At 39.5% G+C, this 17,547-nt stretch overlaps 1 protein-coding gene across 5 annotated transcripts; it reads left to right on the top strand.

Annotated features, from left to right (window-relative positions):
* The first annotated feature begins 93 nt into the window (after positions 1 to 93).
* Positions 94 to 16,428, top strand: ZMYM5 (zinc finger MYM-type containing 5). 5 transcript variants are annotated; one of them, XM_010729052.3, is made up of 4 exons: positions 2,800 to 4,665; positions 5,967 to 6,468; positions 6,733 to 6,826; positions 15,343 to 16,426. In XM_010729052.3, the coding sequence occupies exons 2-4, from the start codon at positions 5,977 to 5,979 to the stop codon at positions 15,633 to 15,635; spliced, it is 879 nt and encodes a 292-aa protein (XP_010727354.1). In that variant the 5' UTR covers positions 2,800 to 4,665; positions 5,967 to 5,976; the 3' UTR covers positions 15,636 to 16,426. The 5 variants fall into 5 exon arrangements, with proteins under 5 accessions (XP_010727353.1, XP_010727352.1, XP_019467820.1 ...); XM_010729051.3 differs by having other exon boundaries at positions 94 to 4,635; positions 5,970 to 6,826; positions 15,343 to 16,428; XM_010729050.3 differs by having other exon boundaries at positions 94 to 4,665; positions 5,970 to 6,826; positions 15,343 to 16,428.
* Positions 16,429 to 17,547: the final 1,119 nt, after the last annotated feature.

Genomic DNA, 17,547 nt, shown 5'->3' with positions numbered 1-17,547 from the left:
TGGGCAGCCTGGTCTAGTATTAAATGGGGAGGTTGATGGCCCTGCATGCAGCAGGGATGTTGGAGATTCATGATCCTTGAGGTCCTTTCCAACCCTGGCCATTCTGTGATTCTGTGATGCTTTGTAAATGTTGACCTGTATCACTTTATTTTGGGGGACCCCATTGATTGCTTCTCTTTATTGAAATAAGAGTTAACAATGCATGATAGTCATCTCTCCAAATAATGCGGACCCTCAAGAGGACCCTTGCTCAAATCTAATTATGGATGATTTTCACTGTAGTGTTTAGTTAGGAACACGTTTGAATGTCTTTTGGAAATCTTGAGTGCTCTGTACCAGTTTAATCAGCATTGGTCAGATTAATGGGCTGCCCAGGGAGGTGGTGGAGTCACTGACCCTGGAGGTGTTCAAGGAACATTTGGGTGTTGTGTCGAGGGACGTGATTTAGTGAGAGCTATTGGTGATGGGTGGATGGCTGGACTGAATGATCTTGTGGGTCTTTTCCAACCTTGGTGATTCTGTGGTCAATGAGTATGTGAACCCCTCAATTACCTCTATAGGAATACTGTGATACGTTGTCCTTCCTTTGCAAAATTTATGTAATTCTTTCCCCATTTATTGTATCTTTCCATAGTATATTTATTCAGCTGTAGTTTCTATCAGTCTTTTTAGTGATGGCTACAGGACGGTAATTGTAATTACTTGGTTAATTATCACTTTCTGTTTAAGTAATTGATTACAGAAACTGTAATATAAAGTTACGGCCTTTAGAAGTCTAAGCGAAAGTCATGTGGTCCTGGTGGTTTGTTCTAAAATCCTCTTTTATTAGCACTTCGATAGGATATTTCTCATTCTTAACCCCTAAAAAGAGAGCTTTGATGTGTTCCTCCCTGATCTTTTCCTTACTGAACATCAGTGCAAACATCTTGCTCTGTTTTCTCTGCTGTGGTTCGTGTTTCTTGAGTGCTGTGTCTTCTGGAAAACTGTACTGTTGTACAATAGGTATGTTATACAAACCTTTGCTCTGACATAGCTCAAGATAGGCACATCTACGCCTAGCAAAGGATAAAGAATGGGACAAATAAATGCATGTCTTCTGTCACACATGTAATTCCATGATTCTTGTTAGTTCAGAGACTTTTGGTAGTAGCCTTTTTACTTTTCGGGGAGTTTAGGTTAGTTGTATGCTTTTTGTGATGAGTCTTTAAATGGCCTTCAGGCTTTCAAAAAGCATTTTGTTCTTCTGGCTGCTCCATTTCATTTCCTTTTAACTTGGTTCCTCGTACTTCTGTTCTTCCTTTAAAATTCACAAGTTAAAGTAATGAATTGTTTTCTCATTCATTCCCTTGGGATTAAATATGCTATTCTGGAGAGCCGTCTGGATAATTGCATCTTGAACCATGTTGCATGGCTCAGAATTACCAAGTGTTGCTTTTCCTTCTGTTGATGGGTCTTTCTGGTTGTAGGTGGCTGTGATTTGTTTGTTTGCTTGTTTGTTTTTTTGTCTGTCTTGGTCTGTACAACGTTCTTGAAATCTTCAGTTTACTGCATGTCCGGCATTTGCAGTCTCTTCTTCCTCTTACCTCATCTGTGCTGTCACTGCGTTATGACATTAATATGTTATTTCTCCTCTTTTGGATATGAAATTAAATGTAGCATAGTACCTGTTAACTTAAATAATTTAGTTAGGATAATGCGCTTTCTTAATAGAAAGCATTTCTTTTAGGAGACAAATCAATGGGTCTTTTTTGTTTCTGTGTTGTCTGTTCCACTGTATTACACTGTCTCCAGAACTTTATTAATCCCTTTAGTTTTCAAGATGTCTTAATTTTGTGTTCTCTCAAAACCAGTCCACTTTTCCTTTTTTTAAGTCTTTATATGGAAGCATTTGCACGTGCTGGTCTTAGTTTGAATTTCTGTTTCAAGTGTTCTGATGAAACTGTGGTTTTGGTGAGATTTCAGTGACTCCTTTTTATCCTTACGACTTTGCTCCAAGGGTGCATAACCATGACTGTGCTTTTCCATATGTTACCTTCATCCCAGGTGTTACTAATGGCATTTAGTAGAGAATTTGGCTTGGAAAATCCAGCTTTTTGTTGATTATTTTTAGGTATGTTCTCTCATTCCCAAATTTCTTCAATTTCTAATAAATTTAAAAGTATTCTATTTTTCAACTATAAAGACTTGGCTTATGAAGCATTGCCTAGCTGGCTGCCTTAAAGCTGTTGTATTTGTCATTTTTCCAGAGACATGTGGATTTCGCCCTTTATTTCTTCGGCAATTAAAACCCGAATGTAGATATGAGGTGGTGATTTATTTTAGCTTGAAGACTTTTACACATCAGTGGTACAACCTAATTTAAAAGGAGAACATAACTTGGTTCAGGAAGGGCTGATGTGTATTGGTAGTGCCTGTGTTTCCATCTGGCCGTAATCTTAGTGCCGGTGTGGTACCACGAAACCTTGAGCTCATTTAGCAACAGTATTGACAATAAATTCTCTGCAGAATTGATTTTGCCAGTCTGTGGCTTTTTGGGCTTTGGATTTTTTTTTTTTAATCCAGAGTTTTAACAATTCATCCAGGCTAATGAATTTTAGAGGGTTCTGGTAATCATGTTTCTATGGTAGCAGTAAAATATGCTTAATAAGCTATGAGGATAGAGTTTTTCTTAGTTTCCTATTGTAAACCTATACTTGTAAGTTATTTCTTTTGTTGTTGTTAGTTTTCATTTAGAAATATTGAGTACAAAATTGTCTGTAGTTTTTGGGTCTCTTTTCAGTATTAGCATTTTTAGAAAACTTCCTGTGTCATTTTGCAAATTGCTTTTGTTTTTGAAAAGAAACAAAATTAAAAATTGTATTTTGTTGCTGAGTTTTGCAGAGTTAGAAGCTGATATCTGTGTGGAAATATCAGCAGATATTACTGGGTACCAGCAGTTAAGCACATGAGTTTTTCTTGTTATGGCATACCTAACACAGGTCACTAAAACCTCCTAGGAGCCTATATGGAGAAAATAAATATGCATAGGTAAAAGATATCTTCCCGTTTATTATAATACGTGCACATAATTTGTAGCAAAAGTAATAACTCCATCTATATTTTTAGTGAGAATCTTTAAAAACAGAAATAGCAAAGGTTTGATTCAGGTCTGTGGTGTAGTCTTGGCATATTCTCATTTCCTCTTTGCTCCCATCTGTTCAGGTATATTTAAAACTTCATTAAAAGCTTTATGTGCTTGTGATGCTTTTCTCCTTGTTGAGAAAGAAAATATATGGAATAAAACTGGGAAACTTCTGAGAATCAATGAACTGAATACATTCTTATCAGTAAAAGCTGAGATGTAGGGAAATCTAACTTTGAATTAATCAGCCCTTGAGAGGAAAAATGATAGGTAAAAGAGAATATTGGATTAAATTAATCTTCAGTGTGACTGACTGATTTCCAGGAAGGTACAAGCCAGCTGTTTTGATGATAATGGTTCTTTTGAAAGAAAATTCTTCATTCCAATTGAATGTTACCTTCATTACATTTCAGATGGTCTTACATAATGGCATTTGGCTGTAAGGCTAACAATGTATGAAGGTATTAAAAGGTGGTTGCTTCTCTTCTGGGATTAATCTGGTTCACAGCCTTGCTGTTTGTGTTCCGCCTCCCGCTCCCCCCCTCCCCTGCCAGCTCCAGTTAATGGACATGAAGGCTTGAATAATATTCTAAACGCTTAGAAGAATATTTGCGCTTTATTTCTTTGGGCCTCTTTACTGCATGAGGATTTTAAGGCCTATCTTCAAAGAGTAGATAACTACACACGTTGATACCCTATTGTAAAAATGCTGCCAAGCCTGGTAAACCTAATGACTGTTGCAAAACCTGAGGAATGAATACAGACTTGAGCTTTGAGCATTTTCAGTCTCTTGTGTTGTGTGTTAATATAAGCTATGGATGTCTGAACCTGTGCTAAGTACTACTGCAGTGCATATATACAATCTGAAAATGATTAGCAATGTAAGGTAAGCCTGATGTGTGATGTGTGTTCTGTAATTTTTCTTTAGTCATGTTGTGAATTTAACCTTGCATGTTCTGCCACAGGCATTGTGGAGGTTGACGCCATATAAAGCAAGGAAACTTAACTGATAAGATTTCTTTTGTCAATAGTTCAGTTTGCTTAAATCATTTATTTTCTTTACGTTCTATTATAAACAGACTTCTTTAATTCTAGTATTTGATTTCATAATTGCAATTACCTGTGTCTTAACGCTGTACTTCTTCCATCTACCTATAAAGCCACAAACAAAGAATCCTGGAAATGGAATGTAACAGTAGAAAATTGAGAATAAACAGCACTGTTGCTGCTTTTCTTGTGGCAACAATGGTATAGACCAACATTTTTCCGATTAGTGTAGGACAACTGTGCTGAAAATCAGGTTTAAACTTATAGTTTAAGTTCCGAAAAGTCATTTTCATGAGCTGAGTTGGTGCAAGAGGTTCTAGCTGTTTTCAGGTATGCTCCCTTTCAGGTATTTAGTGTTTGTTTTAACCCTGTTTCAGAACAGCTTTTGCAGAAGGTAGCAAGTTGCTTCAAGAAAAGCAGGCTCCCCACAGGAAGGAAAATAAAAGGTCTTGGAGCAACTTACTAAGGTAAACAGATTGCAGTGGATTTCTGGATGGGTAAGTATTTATGAGTGGGATATTTCAACTTCATCTATTCAGCTTCCTTTAATAAAGAATATATAAGAATGCATAGAAAGCTACTTGTAGCTTTTGATAAATGCTCAGTGATGTCACATTTCAGTGTGTACTTGGACATACCCTAAAGTATGTATTTCCTGTTGTACGTATCAAGGTCAGCTTAATTCACTGTTTTTAGTACAAATATTCTTTTCAGAAATTTAATTCTCTTAACAACAATCATATGATTGTTTGGAATTGCAGAAGGTAAGAAGAGGTACAGAAGTTACATATTCTGCTTGCCTCTTATCAGTATTTAATTCATTATGATGTAGTTATAAAAAGGAGATTTGACCAAACTGAACTAAATGCAAACTGAAACCTACAAGCAAAGTAGCTGTTGTGAGGGAGCCTGAAGAAGCATTGCTTGCTGTTAGAAAAGAGATCAAAGCTGTTGAAAGCTGCAGTGGAACATGAAGAAGTCAGGATGGCTAGGAATGCGAAGTTGCTATGCACTTGTGATAGTGTGTGTATTCTCAATGCACGTGGCGTTTCCCTATCTCCTTTGCTTCTCTGCCTCAGTTATACTGGGACCACATAAGGAGGTTTGCCTTCGTGGGAGTGTGGGAATATCAGTTGAACTTCAAAGTTACATATGCAAAATGATTTAGCTTTTTTTGCTAGACAAAAATGATGTGCATTGATAACTTCAGTCTTTGTATAAATCTGTTGATGTTGAAAGTTGGTAATGTTTCTAATAGCAATGAGATTTAATAGGAATTCAGTTTTTTTATTCTGATTGTCTAAATCTTGACTTTGCTTTGCAGTCTAGCAAAAGAAGTGTTAAGGGCTCATTGTGTCCGTGGGTGGAGGGAGTCCCTCAGGAGAGGAACTGAGAAATGAAGATATTGTAATGAGTACCAACAAAAATAAAGTTTCTGATGTGTTTTTTGCTAGACACTGATTTATATACCTGTTAGTGGGAATTGTTGGTATTGGCCATTTCTCTTCCTTATACAGGTTTAGAAATGAAATTAATGTTAAGATATTCAAATAAGAGCATAGAGAAAATAGAGAAACTATGTGGGTTTTCTTGGTGTATTATCCGAGATAAGAAGAAAACCAAATAAAAATTAAAACTATGATTTTTATAGCTGGGTGTTGAAATAGATGATCTTGAGAGGTCCCTTCCAACCAACTCTGTGAATCTGTGTAGTTATTTTTAGGAACCGTTACTGGAAAGTTATGTCTTACTCTGACATTTGTTTGTTGTTGTTGTTGCTTTGTTTTTATTCAAACAGCAGGTCTGGAATGGACACAAGTTCTCTGGGAGGATTAGAACTGTCTGGACGTACTCCTGACCTACTAGCAAATACCACCATGGCAGCCGGTCTTGCAAATGTAGGAAATACATTTGCTGGTCCACCAAGTTCTTTAGTTTCTAGACCAAGTAAATTCCAGAACTCTACTGTAGAAGACGACGATGATGTAGTTTTTATTGAACCTGTTCAAACGCCACAAAATTCTACATCACTGATAGCAGAACAAAGGAATACTGCATTTGCATTGTCAAAAAATGATGAACTTCAAGGAGATGATTGCAAAATGCTTCCTCCTCCGAAAGACTTGAATTCTCAAAAGGGGAGTATAAGTGAAACTATTATCATTGATGATGAAGAAGATATTGAAACAAATCAAGGACAAGAGAAGAATGCTTCCAGTTTTAATGAGCGAAGACTTCCAGAGTGTAAAAACAGAGCCAACGATATGGATTTCTCTGCTTCCAGTTTTTCAAGAAGTAAGGTAAATTCAGGAATTGCTAATAGTGGTATATCCACAGAACCAGACTCTGACATTCAGATTGCTAATGTAACTACATTAGAAACAGGTGCTATGAGCTCTGTGAGTGATGGTCATGTAGAAAATGCTGAAGGGCGTGACATGAACTTAATGATCACGCATGTAACATCATTGCAGAATGCCAACTTGGGAGATGTATCTAACGGACTGCAGTCAAGTAATTTTGGTGTTAATATGCAAACATACACCCCATCTTTAACTTCACAGACCAAGACTGGTGTAGGACCTTTCAATCCTGGTAGAATGAATGTGGCTGGAGATGTATTTCAAAATGGAGAATCTGTGACTCATCATAATCCTGGTAAGTTAGAATTCTGATCATTTCCTTAAAATTGTTTGATAATTTTTTGGGGAGGCAGTTGAACTGCTTTAGTTTGTAAGTTTAATTCTTGTAGAAGGTCTTGATTCTCTTCATCCTTATCACAGCTTTCTATCACAACATTCTAAACTCTAGAACAAAAAATTCTTCAATGACTTGATGCCTTGGATAGGTAAGATATCCCAGTTCATTGTGAAGTAATGCTTCAGGTGTTTTCAGACAAGTATTTCTATCTAAAGAGCAGAGTTTTATTTATGACTTGAGTGTACTCCTTTATTCATACAAAGAATGGTGAATCACAGAATCACCAAAGTTGGAAAAGACCTCTTAAATCATCCAGTCTAACCATCCACCTATCATCAATATTTCCCACTAAACCATGTCCCTCAGTGCAACAACAAAGCGTTTCTTGGAACAACTTCGGAGTCAGTAACTCCACCACCTCCCTGGGCAGCTCGGAGAGGAAGCATTTCCAAATGTCCAACCTGAATCTCCCTTGGCATAATGTGAGGCCATTCCCTCTAGTCCTATCACTATTTACATGGGAGAAGAGGCCAACCCCCACCTCACCACAGCCTCCCTTCAGGCAATTGTAGAGAGTGAAAATGGGACCCCCAAGCCTCCTCTTCTCCAGACTAAACAATCCCAGTTTCCTCAGCTGCTCGTCATAAGGCTTGTGCCCCAGATCCCTCACCAGCTTCACTGCTCTTCTCTGAACATGCTCCAGGGCCTCAATGTCTTTCTTGTAGTGAGGGGCCCAAAACTGAACTCGGTATTCGGGGTGCAAGGCTGAGTGCAGAGGGATGACCACTTCTCCGCTCCTATTAGCAACGCTGTTTCTATCACGTTTAGCCAAGCATTGACCAAGATCCTCCTAGATCCATTTCCTCTACACACTCTTCCATCCACTCTGCTCCAAGCCTGTAGCGTTGCATGTGGTTGTGGCCAAAGTGCAGGATCCAGCACTTGGTCTTGTTGAATTTCATCCCATTGGCCCCAGTGATCCAACCTATACAGGTCCCTCTGTAGGGCCTTCCTAACCCCGGGCAGATCGACACTTCCTGCCAACTTGGTGTCATCTGCAAACTGAGGGTGCACTCAATGTCTTCACCCAGGTCATCAGTAAAGATACTGAACTGGACAGGCCCCAGTGCCGTGCCCTGGGAATACCATTCATGACTGTTCTCCAACTGAAGATTTAACTCCATTCAGCACTACTCTGAGCCTAGCCATCCAGCCAGTTCTTTACCCAGCAAGGAGTGCATCTGTTCAAGCTGTGCGCTGCCAGCTTCTCCAGAAGAGTACTCGGAGACAGTGTTGAAGGCTTTGCTGAAGTAGACTGTGTCAGCAGCCTTTTCCTTATCCACCAGGTGGCTAACTTGAACACAGAAGTAGATCAGGTTGGTCAAGCAGGATCTGCCTGTCACAAACCCGTGCTGGCTAGGCCTCATTCCCCAGTTGTCCCACACATGCCCTATGATCTCCCTCAAGATGATCTGCTCAATAATGTTGCCTTGCATTGAAGTCAGACTGACAGGCCTGTAGTTCCCAGATCAACTCTTACAACCATTCTTGTAGATGGAAGTAATGTTGGCAAGCCTCCAGCCCTCTGGGCCCTCTCATATTGACCAGGAGTGCTGATAAATGATAGAAAGTGGTTTGGCTATCAACTGCCCACACCCTTCAGTGGATTCCATCCAGCCCCATGGGCTTGTGGCAGTCCAAGTGGTGTAGTAGCTCTTTTAAGTATTTCCATATGAATTGCGGGGAAGTTTACACAGCTCCCCATCTGAGATTTCATGTCAGCGTACTCTGAGGATGAATGGATGGATACCATTAGTCTTCTCCAAGAGCACACTGCTGGTTCATGTTAAATTTTTCTTCAGCCAGAACCCCCGAGTCCTTCTCAGCAGGACTACCCTCATGGAGTAGCAAAGGAAACAAAGCACTTTGCTTTGTTGAACCTCATTAGATTTACAGGGGCCTACCTTCTGAGTTGATCAGGGTCCTTCTGCTTTATCAAATGCACTGCTCAGCTTCGTTTCATCAGCAGACTTGCTGAGGGTGCACTCAACCTCATTGTCTGTGTCATTAATAAAGATGGTAAAGAGTACCAGACCCAAGATGGACCTGTGGGGGACACCACTTGTTACTGGCCTCCACCAGGACATAGAACCATTGACCATAGCCCTCTGGCTGTGACCGTCCAACTAATTCCTTTTCCACCGAATAGTCCACCCTTCAAATTCATATCTTTCCAATTTAGAGACAGGATGTGGTGGGTGGAGGGACCATGTCAAAGGCCTTGCAGAAGTCCAGGTAGATGATATTACTTGCCTTCCCTTTGTCCACCAGTGCTGCCACTCCATCAGAGAAGGCCACCAGATTGGTCAGGCACATTCTTCCCTTGGTGAAGCCATGCTTGCTTTCTAGGATCACCCACTTTTCCCTCATGTACCTTAGAATGTCTTTCAGGAGGATCTGTTCCATGATCTTCCGAGGCATAGATATGAGGCTCACTGACCTGTAGTTCACTGACCAGATCCTCCTTTCTCCCTTTCTTGCAAATGAGAGTGATGTTTCCCTTTTTCCAGTCCCTGAGTTCTTCTCCTGACAGCCACTTTTCAAACATGATGGAGAGTGACTCAGCAACCACCTCAGCCATCTCCCTTAGGAGCCTGGGATGCAAATCACCTGGCCCCATGGACTTGCACGTGTTTAGTCTCATGAGTCAATCTTGGACTTTCTCTGTCATTACAGTGGAGGGGAGTTTGCTCCCCTGGTTCCCGCCTAGAGGTTCATGTTCAGAGATGTGAGAATCCTGGCTGCCAGTGAAGACTGAGGTAGAGAACTTATTGTGTACCTCAGCCTTCTCCATATCTGTTGTAGCCAGTTCTCCTTTCTCATTTAGCAAGGGAGATAATGCTGTCTTTGTTCTGTCTCTTCTGACCTATGTACCCATAAAACTCCTCCTTGTTTTTAATTTCTCTTGTTAAGTTCAGTTCTCTCTGTGCTTTGGCTTTCCTAATCCCATTTCTGTGAGTCCAGACAGCATCCCGTATTCTCCCCAGATAATGCGTCCTTCTTTTTCCTCAGTTTGACCAACAGGTCCTTGCCAAGCCATGCTGTTTTCACACTTCCCCTGCCTGCTTTATATTCTGAGGGATAGAGAGCTCTTGCACCCTCAGAAAGGCATCCTTAAAGTGGTAGCCAGCTTTGTTCCACTCTGTTGTCTTTAAGAACTTCTTCCCAGGAGATCTCATTCAACAACTCCTTGAACAAACTGAAGTTTGCTCTCTTAAAATTCAGGGTCCTGACTCTACTCAGTGCCAGGCCCACATTCCTCAAGATCACAAACTAAGCTAGAGGGTAGTCACTGCAGCCCAGGCTGCCTCCAGTCTTAATATCTTTAAGGAGCAACTCTGCATTGGTGAACACCAGGTCCAGCAATACTTCACCTCTGGTTGGTCTGTCCACTACTTGAACCAGAAAGTTACTGTCAGTGGACTCTAGGGGGCTCCTGGATTGCTTACAGCTCGTTGTGTTGTCTTGCCAGAGGATGTCTGGGTGGTTGAAACCCCCATCAGGATGAGAGCCTGTGAGCGTGAAACTTCTTGTAGCTGACACAGGAAGACCTCATTATATGATTTTGTTATTTCTGTGTAAATAGCAGTATACTGTGTCTTGTAAGCAAGTCTTACTAAAATAAAATGGGACAGTTGTCAGTGGTCTTGAAATGTGAAAGCTTAAATTCTGTAGAATAGCAAAAGTAATTCAAAATATTTTGAATTTGTATATGGATATTCTGCTGCCCAGTTGGGGAAGAAGTGTGGGGGGAAAAAAACAAGAATGATCACTTCTGTGATAACTAGCTTCAGACTAGTTAGTGTACTTTAAAAAAAAATTATTTTAAGTTAGAATCCAAGTGCAGTAGACACTTAGTGTTTATGTTGCTTAACTTTAATCAGTAATATACTGATTAAAATGCATGGATTTTCTATGTACTTTTCAAGAAATATTTAAATAGTGAAGCTCTTCATTTTAGTCATGACACCTAATGTACTTTTGCCAAAGTATTAGTATCTTCCATATTCTACTTTGGAAAGGCAGTGTGAAGATAAGCCTTCAAGTCAGATGTTATCTTGTGTTCTTTTTGTTGTATTCATGTTAAATTTAATATCAAAATTTGACATCTGAAGTTGAAGTTTGGGAACTTTATTGTCTGGATGTTTCAGTGGTTACCTTAAATTCAGAAATGAGTCTTGTAGATCTTATGTTCTCACTATTGGTAGTTGATTCCTCAGATGTGGAACGACAGTTATTGTGTCATCACAGATAGTGATGTAGTCGTGGATGACAACTTAAAGTATTCATTACCTCAAATGGTGCCTTTGTTTTCTTAATAAGAAAATCAGCATGTGCATTCCCTGAAAAGACTGAACTTGTGTTTTTGGTGTGATTGACAGAGGCTGAACAGAAATTTTTCAGGTATGAAGAAGGGAGGAAAATGTAAGTTTGCAAATGGATATGAGAAATTTATTTTCAGGTATGCAAACGCAGGATTTTTTTTTTTTTATGCCTGTGGTCTTCATATGCAAAAACTAAAGAGCAGTAGGCTCCAAAGGAAACAAAGGACTGCCACAAGTGAAAGGGAAGAAGGAAAATACCTTCAAAATACCTTTTGAAGGAGAGAAAGGAGAAAAATGATCAAGAACATAAAGGAAAAAGTAACTGGAGAAAAGACAACTATAGTAGGAATAGTTTTTAATGCAGAAAAAAACCCTGAAAAATGTAGGTTTGGATCATTTGCAGATTTTTGTACATAAATTCATAGAATCATTTGGGCTGGAAGGGATCTGTAAAGGCCATGTATTCCAACTCCCTGCAGTGAACAGGAACACTTAGAGCTTGATCAGGTTTCTGAGAGCCTGACCTTAAGTGTTTCCAGGGATGGGGCATCCACCGCCTCTCAGGGCAGCCTGTTCTAATGCTTTAGCACCTTTATTGTAAGAAACTCTTTCCCTATATCCAATCTAAATCTCCCCTCTTTTAGTTTAAAGCTGTTTCCCGTTGTCCTACCACAACAGACCCTACTAAAGAGTCTGTCCCCTTCCTTTTTATAGCTCCCTTTAGATACCTGAAAAGCTACTTTCAGGTTACTTCAGAGCCTTCTCTTCTCCATGCTGAACAGCCTCAGCTCTCTCAGCCTGTCCTTTGGTGGATGCTTCATCCCTTGGGTCATTTTTGTGGCCTTCTTCTAGACACATTCCAGCTGGTCTGTCTCTCTCATGTACTGAGGACTCCGCATCCGGTTGCAGTACTCCAGGTGAGGTCTCACCAGCACAGAGCAGAAGGGCAGGATCACTCCCTCACCATGCTGATCTCACTGCTTTTCATGCATTCCAGGATACAGCTGGTATTCTGGGCTGTCAAGGCACACTTCTGGCTCATGTCTTGCTTGCCTTCCCCAAGTACCCCCAGATCCTTTTAGTCAGAGCTGTGCTCTATCCTTACATCCCCCAGCTTGCAGTGATAGTGGGTGGGGGTTATCCATTTAGACTTGTTGAGTCTTATAAGGTTCACCTGGGCCCACTGCTTTAACCTGTCCAGGTCTCTGGATGGCATTTTGTTCTTTGGGTGTGTCAGCCACATCACACAGCTTGGGTGTCATCAGCAAACTTGCAGAGGGGGGCACTCGTTCCCCTTCTCAGTGTCACTGATAAAGATGTTAAACAGGAAAGATTTTCGAGATATATATTTGCATTTTATTTTTTCCTTCAGAAGTTCCTTCCTTTTTCTTCTAGAGACTTGTATGTGCTTCTCAGCGAAAGTAGTGATGTGTACAAATATCTAAAAGAGGGATGCACAGAGAATGGAGCCAGGTTCTTTTCAGTCATGTCTAGTGCCAGAATAAGAGACAGTGGGCACAAGCTGGAATGCAGGAGGTTCCCTCTGAACACTAGGAGTGCTGCTGTACTGTGCAGATGACAGAGCATGGGCGCAGGCTGCCTGGGGGCTGTCGGATCTCCTCCCTGGTGATCTGTTGAAGCCACCTGGAGGTGGTCCTGGGTACCCTGCTCTGGGTGTCCCTGCTGGAGCAAGGGTTAAGTGGAGGGACCCTGAGGTCCCTGCCAACCTCAATGGTTCTGTGCTTCCGTGGTTTGTTTGCTTCCTTTTTGGAGAATTTGAAGCCTTGAAGATGCAAACATAGAATATTGTTTTCCTGATCCTGTTAATAAAGGAGCTAGGACATGTGACATCTACATATTAGAAAAACAGTAGATCAGAGTTGTTGATACTGTTGCTCTTGAGAAGTCCATTTTATGTGGGCACAAATCCATTGTGCATGGTTAGTAAGATTTATACTGAATTGGTGTTGTTTCCTTGGGCTAAAAGCCTCCACTGTATGGGAGGAGGTAGGTGTGTAATACAGAACCTTATGCCCTACATATTATTTCAGTACTTAATGCCCCTAGTAAGCTCTGAGGCATGTATTTCAGGTGCTTTTGGAATGGAACTCAGGTCTTGCTGTTCTGACTGGAATCTAATTTTTGTGCATCAGAACTACTCCAAGAACAGAATAAAAGATTGGTAAATTAAATGTGAAGTAAGTTATTAATGCAGATGTACTTGAGTATGTTTCAAGGGCTGTGTACCTCTACAAAACTTCTGCCCTAAGTTATGCTGGTAGTTTCTTCTGCTTTGTAAAATAAATTTAAGAAAATAAATTTGAAAGGCATCATTTCTTTGAGCTTTTTTTTTTTGTGTGTGAGATGGTGCTACAAATGAATGCATTGATGCAAGTGGGAGTAAGGAATAATTTTGTAGCAATTTAGAGTAAGAATGAATTTAAAAAAAAGTAGAATAGCCATTATAGTTAAGAAGAAGTTGAACATGAAACTGCATGGCCTCATAAACTTTACCATTAGAGGGAAGAACTGGAAATAGAAACTTGAAGGATGAAGACATAAGGGCACTGGGGCATGGAAACTGATCAGAAAGCAGCTAAGGATGTGTGATATATTGTCTCAGTTCAAGGACAGGAAAAGCCAATTTTAGAGGTCTTTTGTAGAGCATATAAGCTGGAGGAGTTAATGTAGTTAACAAGTTAGATGTGAAGAAAAGTCATGAGGTAAAAAATGTTGCTAGTTTAACATCCCAGGAATCTACTGAATAGGATATTGAAGACTTAAGTATTTCTATTTAGTTTCAGTAAATTCTGTTCAAACTTAAAAATAGTAGCAGAGCTACTGCCAAATAGAGTGGTAGTTATGTGTGTGAAATAGTATGCAGAAGTGAAATACCTGTCTAAATAAATGGAATCACAGGCTTGAAAGGTAAGTCCCAAGTTCTGTGAGAGTACTTGGGGTGGCTGACACAGGCTATTGAAAATGTTTGTAAATGCTTTGTTACAGTGAAAAGAAGTTCCTATTCATGTTTTGTTTTATACTCAAGTAATGTATCATTCTTGGCATCCTTTAGAAGCTCAAAGTTCCTGAACTGTCGTGATAGTTATTAAAATGAAAGCTTACATTCTGTTGAAAAGCCTAGAATTCAAATTTTTTTGGAGGACAAAACTGTATATTTTTCTTGTCCAAGCTGTGTTTTTTGATTCAAACCAAGATACTCATGATGTAATTTAACCAGAAGCATGCAGCATTTCCAGGTGCGTAAAAAGAACTCGAGTAAAATTTTCTACCCAGCAGATATGCATATTATTCTGTAAAATGTCACACTATAAAAGATGAGCGAAAAGTGGCATAGTTCCATAACAGTTTCTTGTCCAAAAATACAGTTGAAAGACTGGTGAGGTTAGAGTAGAAGGACATGGAACTGTTTACTGCCAGGACTTAATGGAATGTTATTTTCTAGGGGCATAGATTTCTACTGAAAAAAACTTGAAACTCTCATGGCTATGCTAGTTTGCAGATTAAGTGTTATTTGTTGCGTTGAGAAGACTGTCATGTTAGAAGCAAACTACAATAAGCAGTGACATAGATGGAAATCACAGTACAATTCTTTGACTGCAAGCTAGACCAAGAGACTACCATGGAAGACCTCAACTCTATGATTTGCTACAGAGGCAGGACTAAGTAACTTTATCAGTTGTGTGTTAAAGCTCACTTGAGAATAAAATAACTAATACAAATCTTAAGGTTTCATTCATTCGTGTTGATAAATTTGGAAAGCTTGTGTCTTGAACCTTGGTAGTTGCCGTTCTGTTGGTTTGGAGATAGAATTACCTGTTTGCAAACACAGTGCAAGTCAATTGAGGTCTGCAAAACTTGTCATGAGGTGTATAATGGGACCATTCTGAGTCTTGTTTGTGTTCTGAAGCTTTTTTCAGCAGTGGAGAGTGGTGCTGTGAAAGTGAATTTTGAATCTGAATTTCTAAAATGCCACTATAATTGTTAGTTCCAGGAAAAAAATATATGACCATATATTTCTCTGTATATGCTCATGTTTGCTCACTTAACTTTTTCTTTTCTTTATTGAAGATTCTTGGATATCCCAGTCAGCTTCATTCCCTAGGAATCAAAAGCAACCAGGTGTGGATTCTTTGTCACCAGTAGCATCACTACCCAAACAGATCTTCCAGCCTTCTACTCAGCAGCCACCGCCTTCTAAACAGGTTAAAGTTACATGTGCAAACTGCAAAAAGCCTTTGCAAAAGGGACAGACTGCTTATCAACGGAAAGGATCAGCTCATCTTTTTTGTTCTACTACCTGCCTCTCATCATTCTCACACAAACCCACTCCAAAGAAACTTTGTGTCATGTGCAGAAAGTAAGGGATTTTTTTTTATTTAGCAGCTAAATCCAGTAATACTTGAGATTCTCGTGTATTCATGATAATTGTATTGTTAATGATATAAAATTTGACTACACAAGTACTTTATATACTGTCAGTTTAATGTCATTTGGAAATGTTGAATTCACTGTTTACACAAGAACAAAATAAGTTTGAATTCAGAGTATGGCAGGTTATTTCCCTGGAAGACAAACACAAACTGGGGATTTCGAGGGTGTTGAAAAGGGGGCAGGGAGGTGAAAATTGTCTGATTTATATCCTGTGGCAGAATATATTCTTTAGATAAAAAAATTCTCATGAAAAGAGTAGACCTTTTGCGCAGAAACCATTCATTTTGAAAGTAGAAGATACAAAGTCAAGAGGTCTAAAAAAAGTAGAAACTGAAAACTGAAGTCTTTCAGTGTTGACCGTGTATGTAGAGGAAGAGAAGCTTTGGGCTTGTCCCGTAAAGTATGTGCAACAATGACGACTTTTCAAGTTATAACTGAAGTGGATAGTAGAAAGGGTGACAAGCATACTTCAAAGTGGCTTATTCTGAATTACTGGATAGGTTTGACTTGTAATTTTTCAACTGTTTTCATAGCTCAAAATTGCCGAAGGAGAATTCCAAGATAGCAGTATCTGAAGGGGCCTACAGGAAAGCTGGGGAGGGACTTTTTATAAGGACAGGTAGTGATGGGATGAAGCCTAAAGGCTTTAAACTGGAAGAGGGTAGATTTGGCCTACATGTTAGGAAGAAATTCTTTACTGTAAGTACAGTGAGACACTGGAACAGGTTGTCCAGAAAGGTTGTGGATGCCCCCTCTTTGGAGGTGTTCAAGGCCAGGCTGGATGGGGCTTTGAACAACCTGGTCTAGAGAGATGTCCCTGCCTATAGCAGGGGAGTTGGAACTAAAGGTCCGTTTTAACCCAAACCATACTGTGATTCTGTGATTTTATTTTCCTAGTGCTGAGTGTACTAGCTGTACTGTTTTGTTCTGTTGATATACCAGTTCTGAGGTACTCATACTTTTCTGTATCTTTTCCAGTAAAATCTCAGTTTAGTATGCCCTGCGCTGATGCTAATTGAATGATTAATTCTTACCAAACTAAAGAAGGCTTCTAGTAAGAACTGCCTTTATTAATGTATGTTTTGGAGAAGATGATTGTAGCTTAATCACAGAATCATGTATTCAAACTAGTGGAAGCTTTATATTAATATGCATTGAGATGGATTCATGGCTTGTATTCATTCAGATCTGTCTGTATTCATTTTTCATGAGACAGTATCAAAATATAGGAAGTATTTATACTCTTTGTTTTCATACCTTGGTACACTTTAATATCTCATCTAACATTTTAGCTCTTCTAAAATAGATGTAAAAGCCTCAGTTCTGAGCAGTTACATCTACGGAGCTAATTAAGAGTACTGTACTCTTTCTGATGATTTGTACACTGATTGCTTTTTTATGCACCTTTTGTATAGTAAATATTCCGCCATTGATTATAGATAAAGCTGAAGAATAATCTTTTTATTTCTGACTGAAATCTTGAAAACTCATGGCTAAGTTAGTGCTCTCTTGAGAATTGTTCTTTGGATATACTTACCAGTGCGCTGTAAGCAGCAACATGCAAATGAAAATGCTTTATTTATGAATCATGGGAAAATAAGATTCCTAGCTTCTTTGCATTGTTTAAAATAGTTTGCGTAGTTGTTTGATTTCTAAGGAACCTCTGTGAAGTCACACTTAGACGCTTCTTGAGGTGATGTTGTTCTTCACTTTTCAAGTGAGGAACTTCTCCAAGCTAACAAACCTGGTATCTTTCAAGCCTGACCTTGAGTATTTCCAGGGACTGTGCAACTACCACATCGCTGGGCAATGTGTTTCATTACTTCACTACCCTTATTGTAA

Source organism: Meleagris gallopavo, chromosome 1, assembly GCF_000146605.3.
Source record: "Meleagris gallopavo isolate NT-WF06-2002-E0010 breed Aviagen turkey brand Nicholas breeding stock chromosome 1, Turkey_5.1, whole genome shotgun sequence".
NCBI lineage: Eukaryota > Metazoa > Chordata > Aves > Galliformes > Phasianidae > Meleagris > Meleagris gallopavo.
The sequence above is the reverse complement of the archived record's forward strand: the minus strand, read 5'-3'. Positions and strand labels throughout refer to the sequence as shown.

What these genes read in the sequence shown, in the direction of transcription:
- ZMYM5 (XM_010729051.3), top strand. Translation starts at nt 5,977, where the DNA reads ATGGACACAAGTTCTCTGGGAGGATTAGAACTGTCTGGACGTACTCCT. An exon ending in TGTGACTCATCATAATCCTG is followed by an intron (nt 6,827 to 15,342) that starts GTAAGTTAGAAT and finishes TCTTTATTGAAG; the next exon opens with ATTCTTGGATATCCCAGTCA.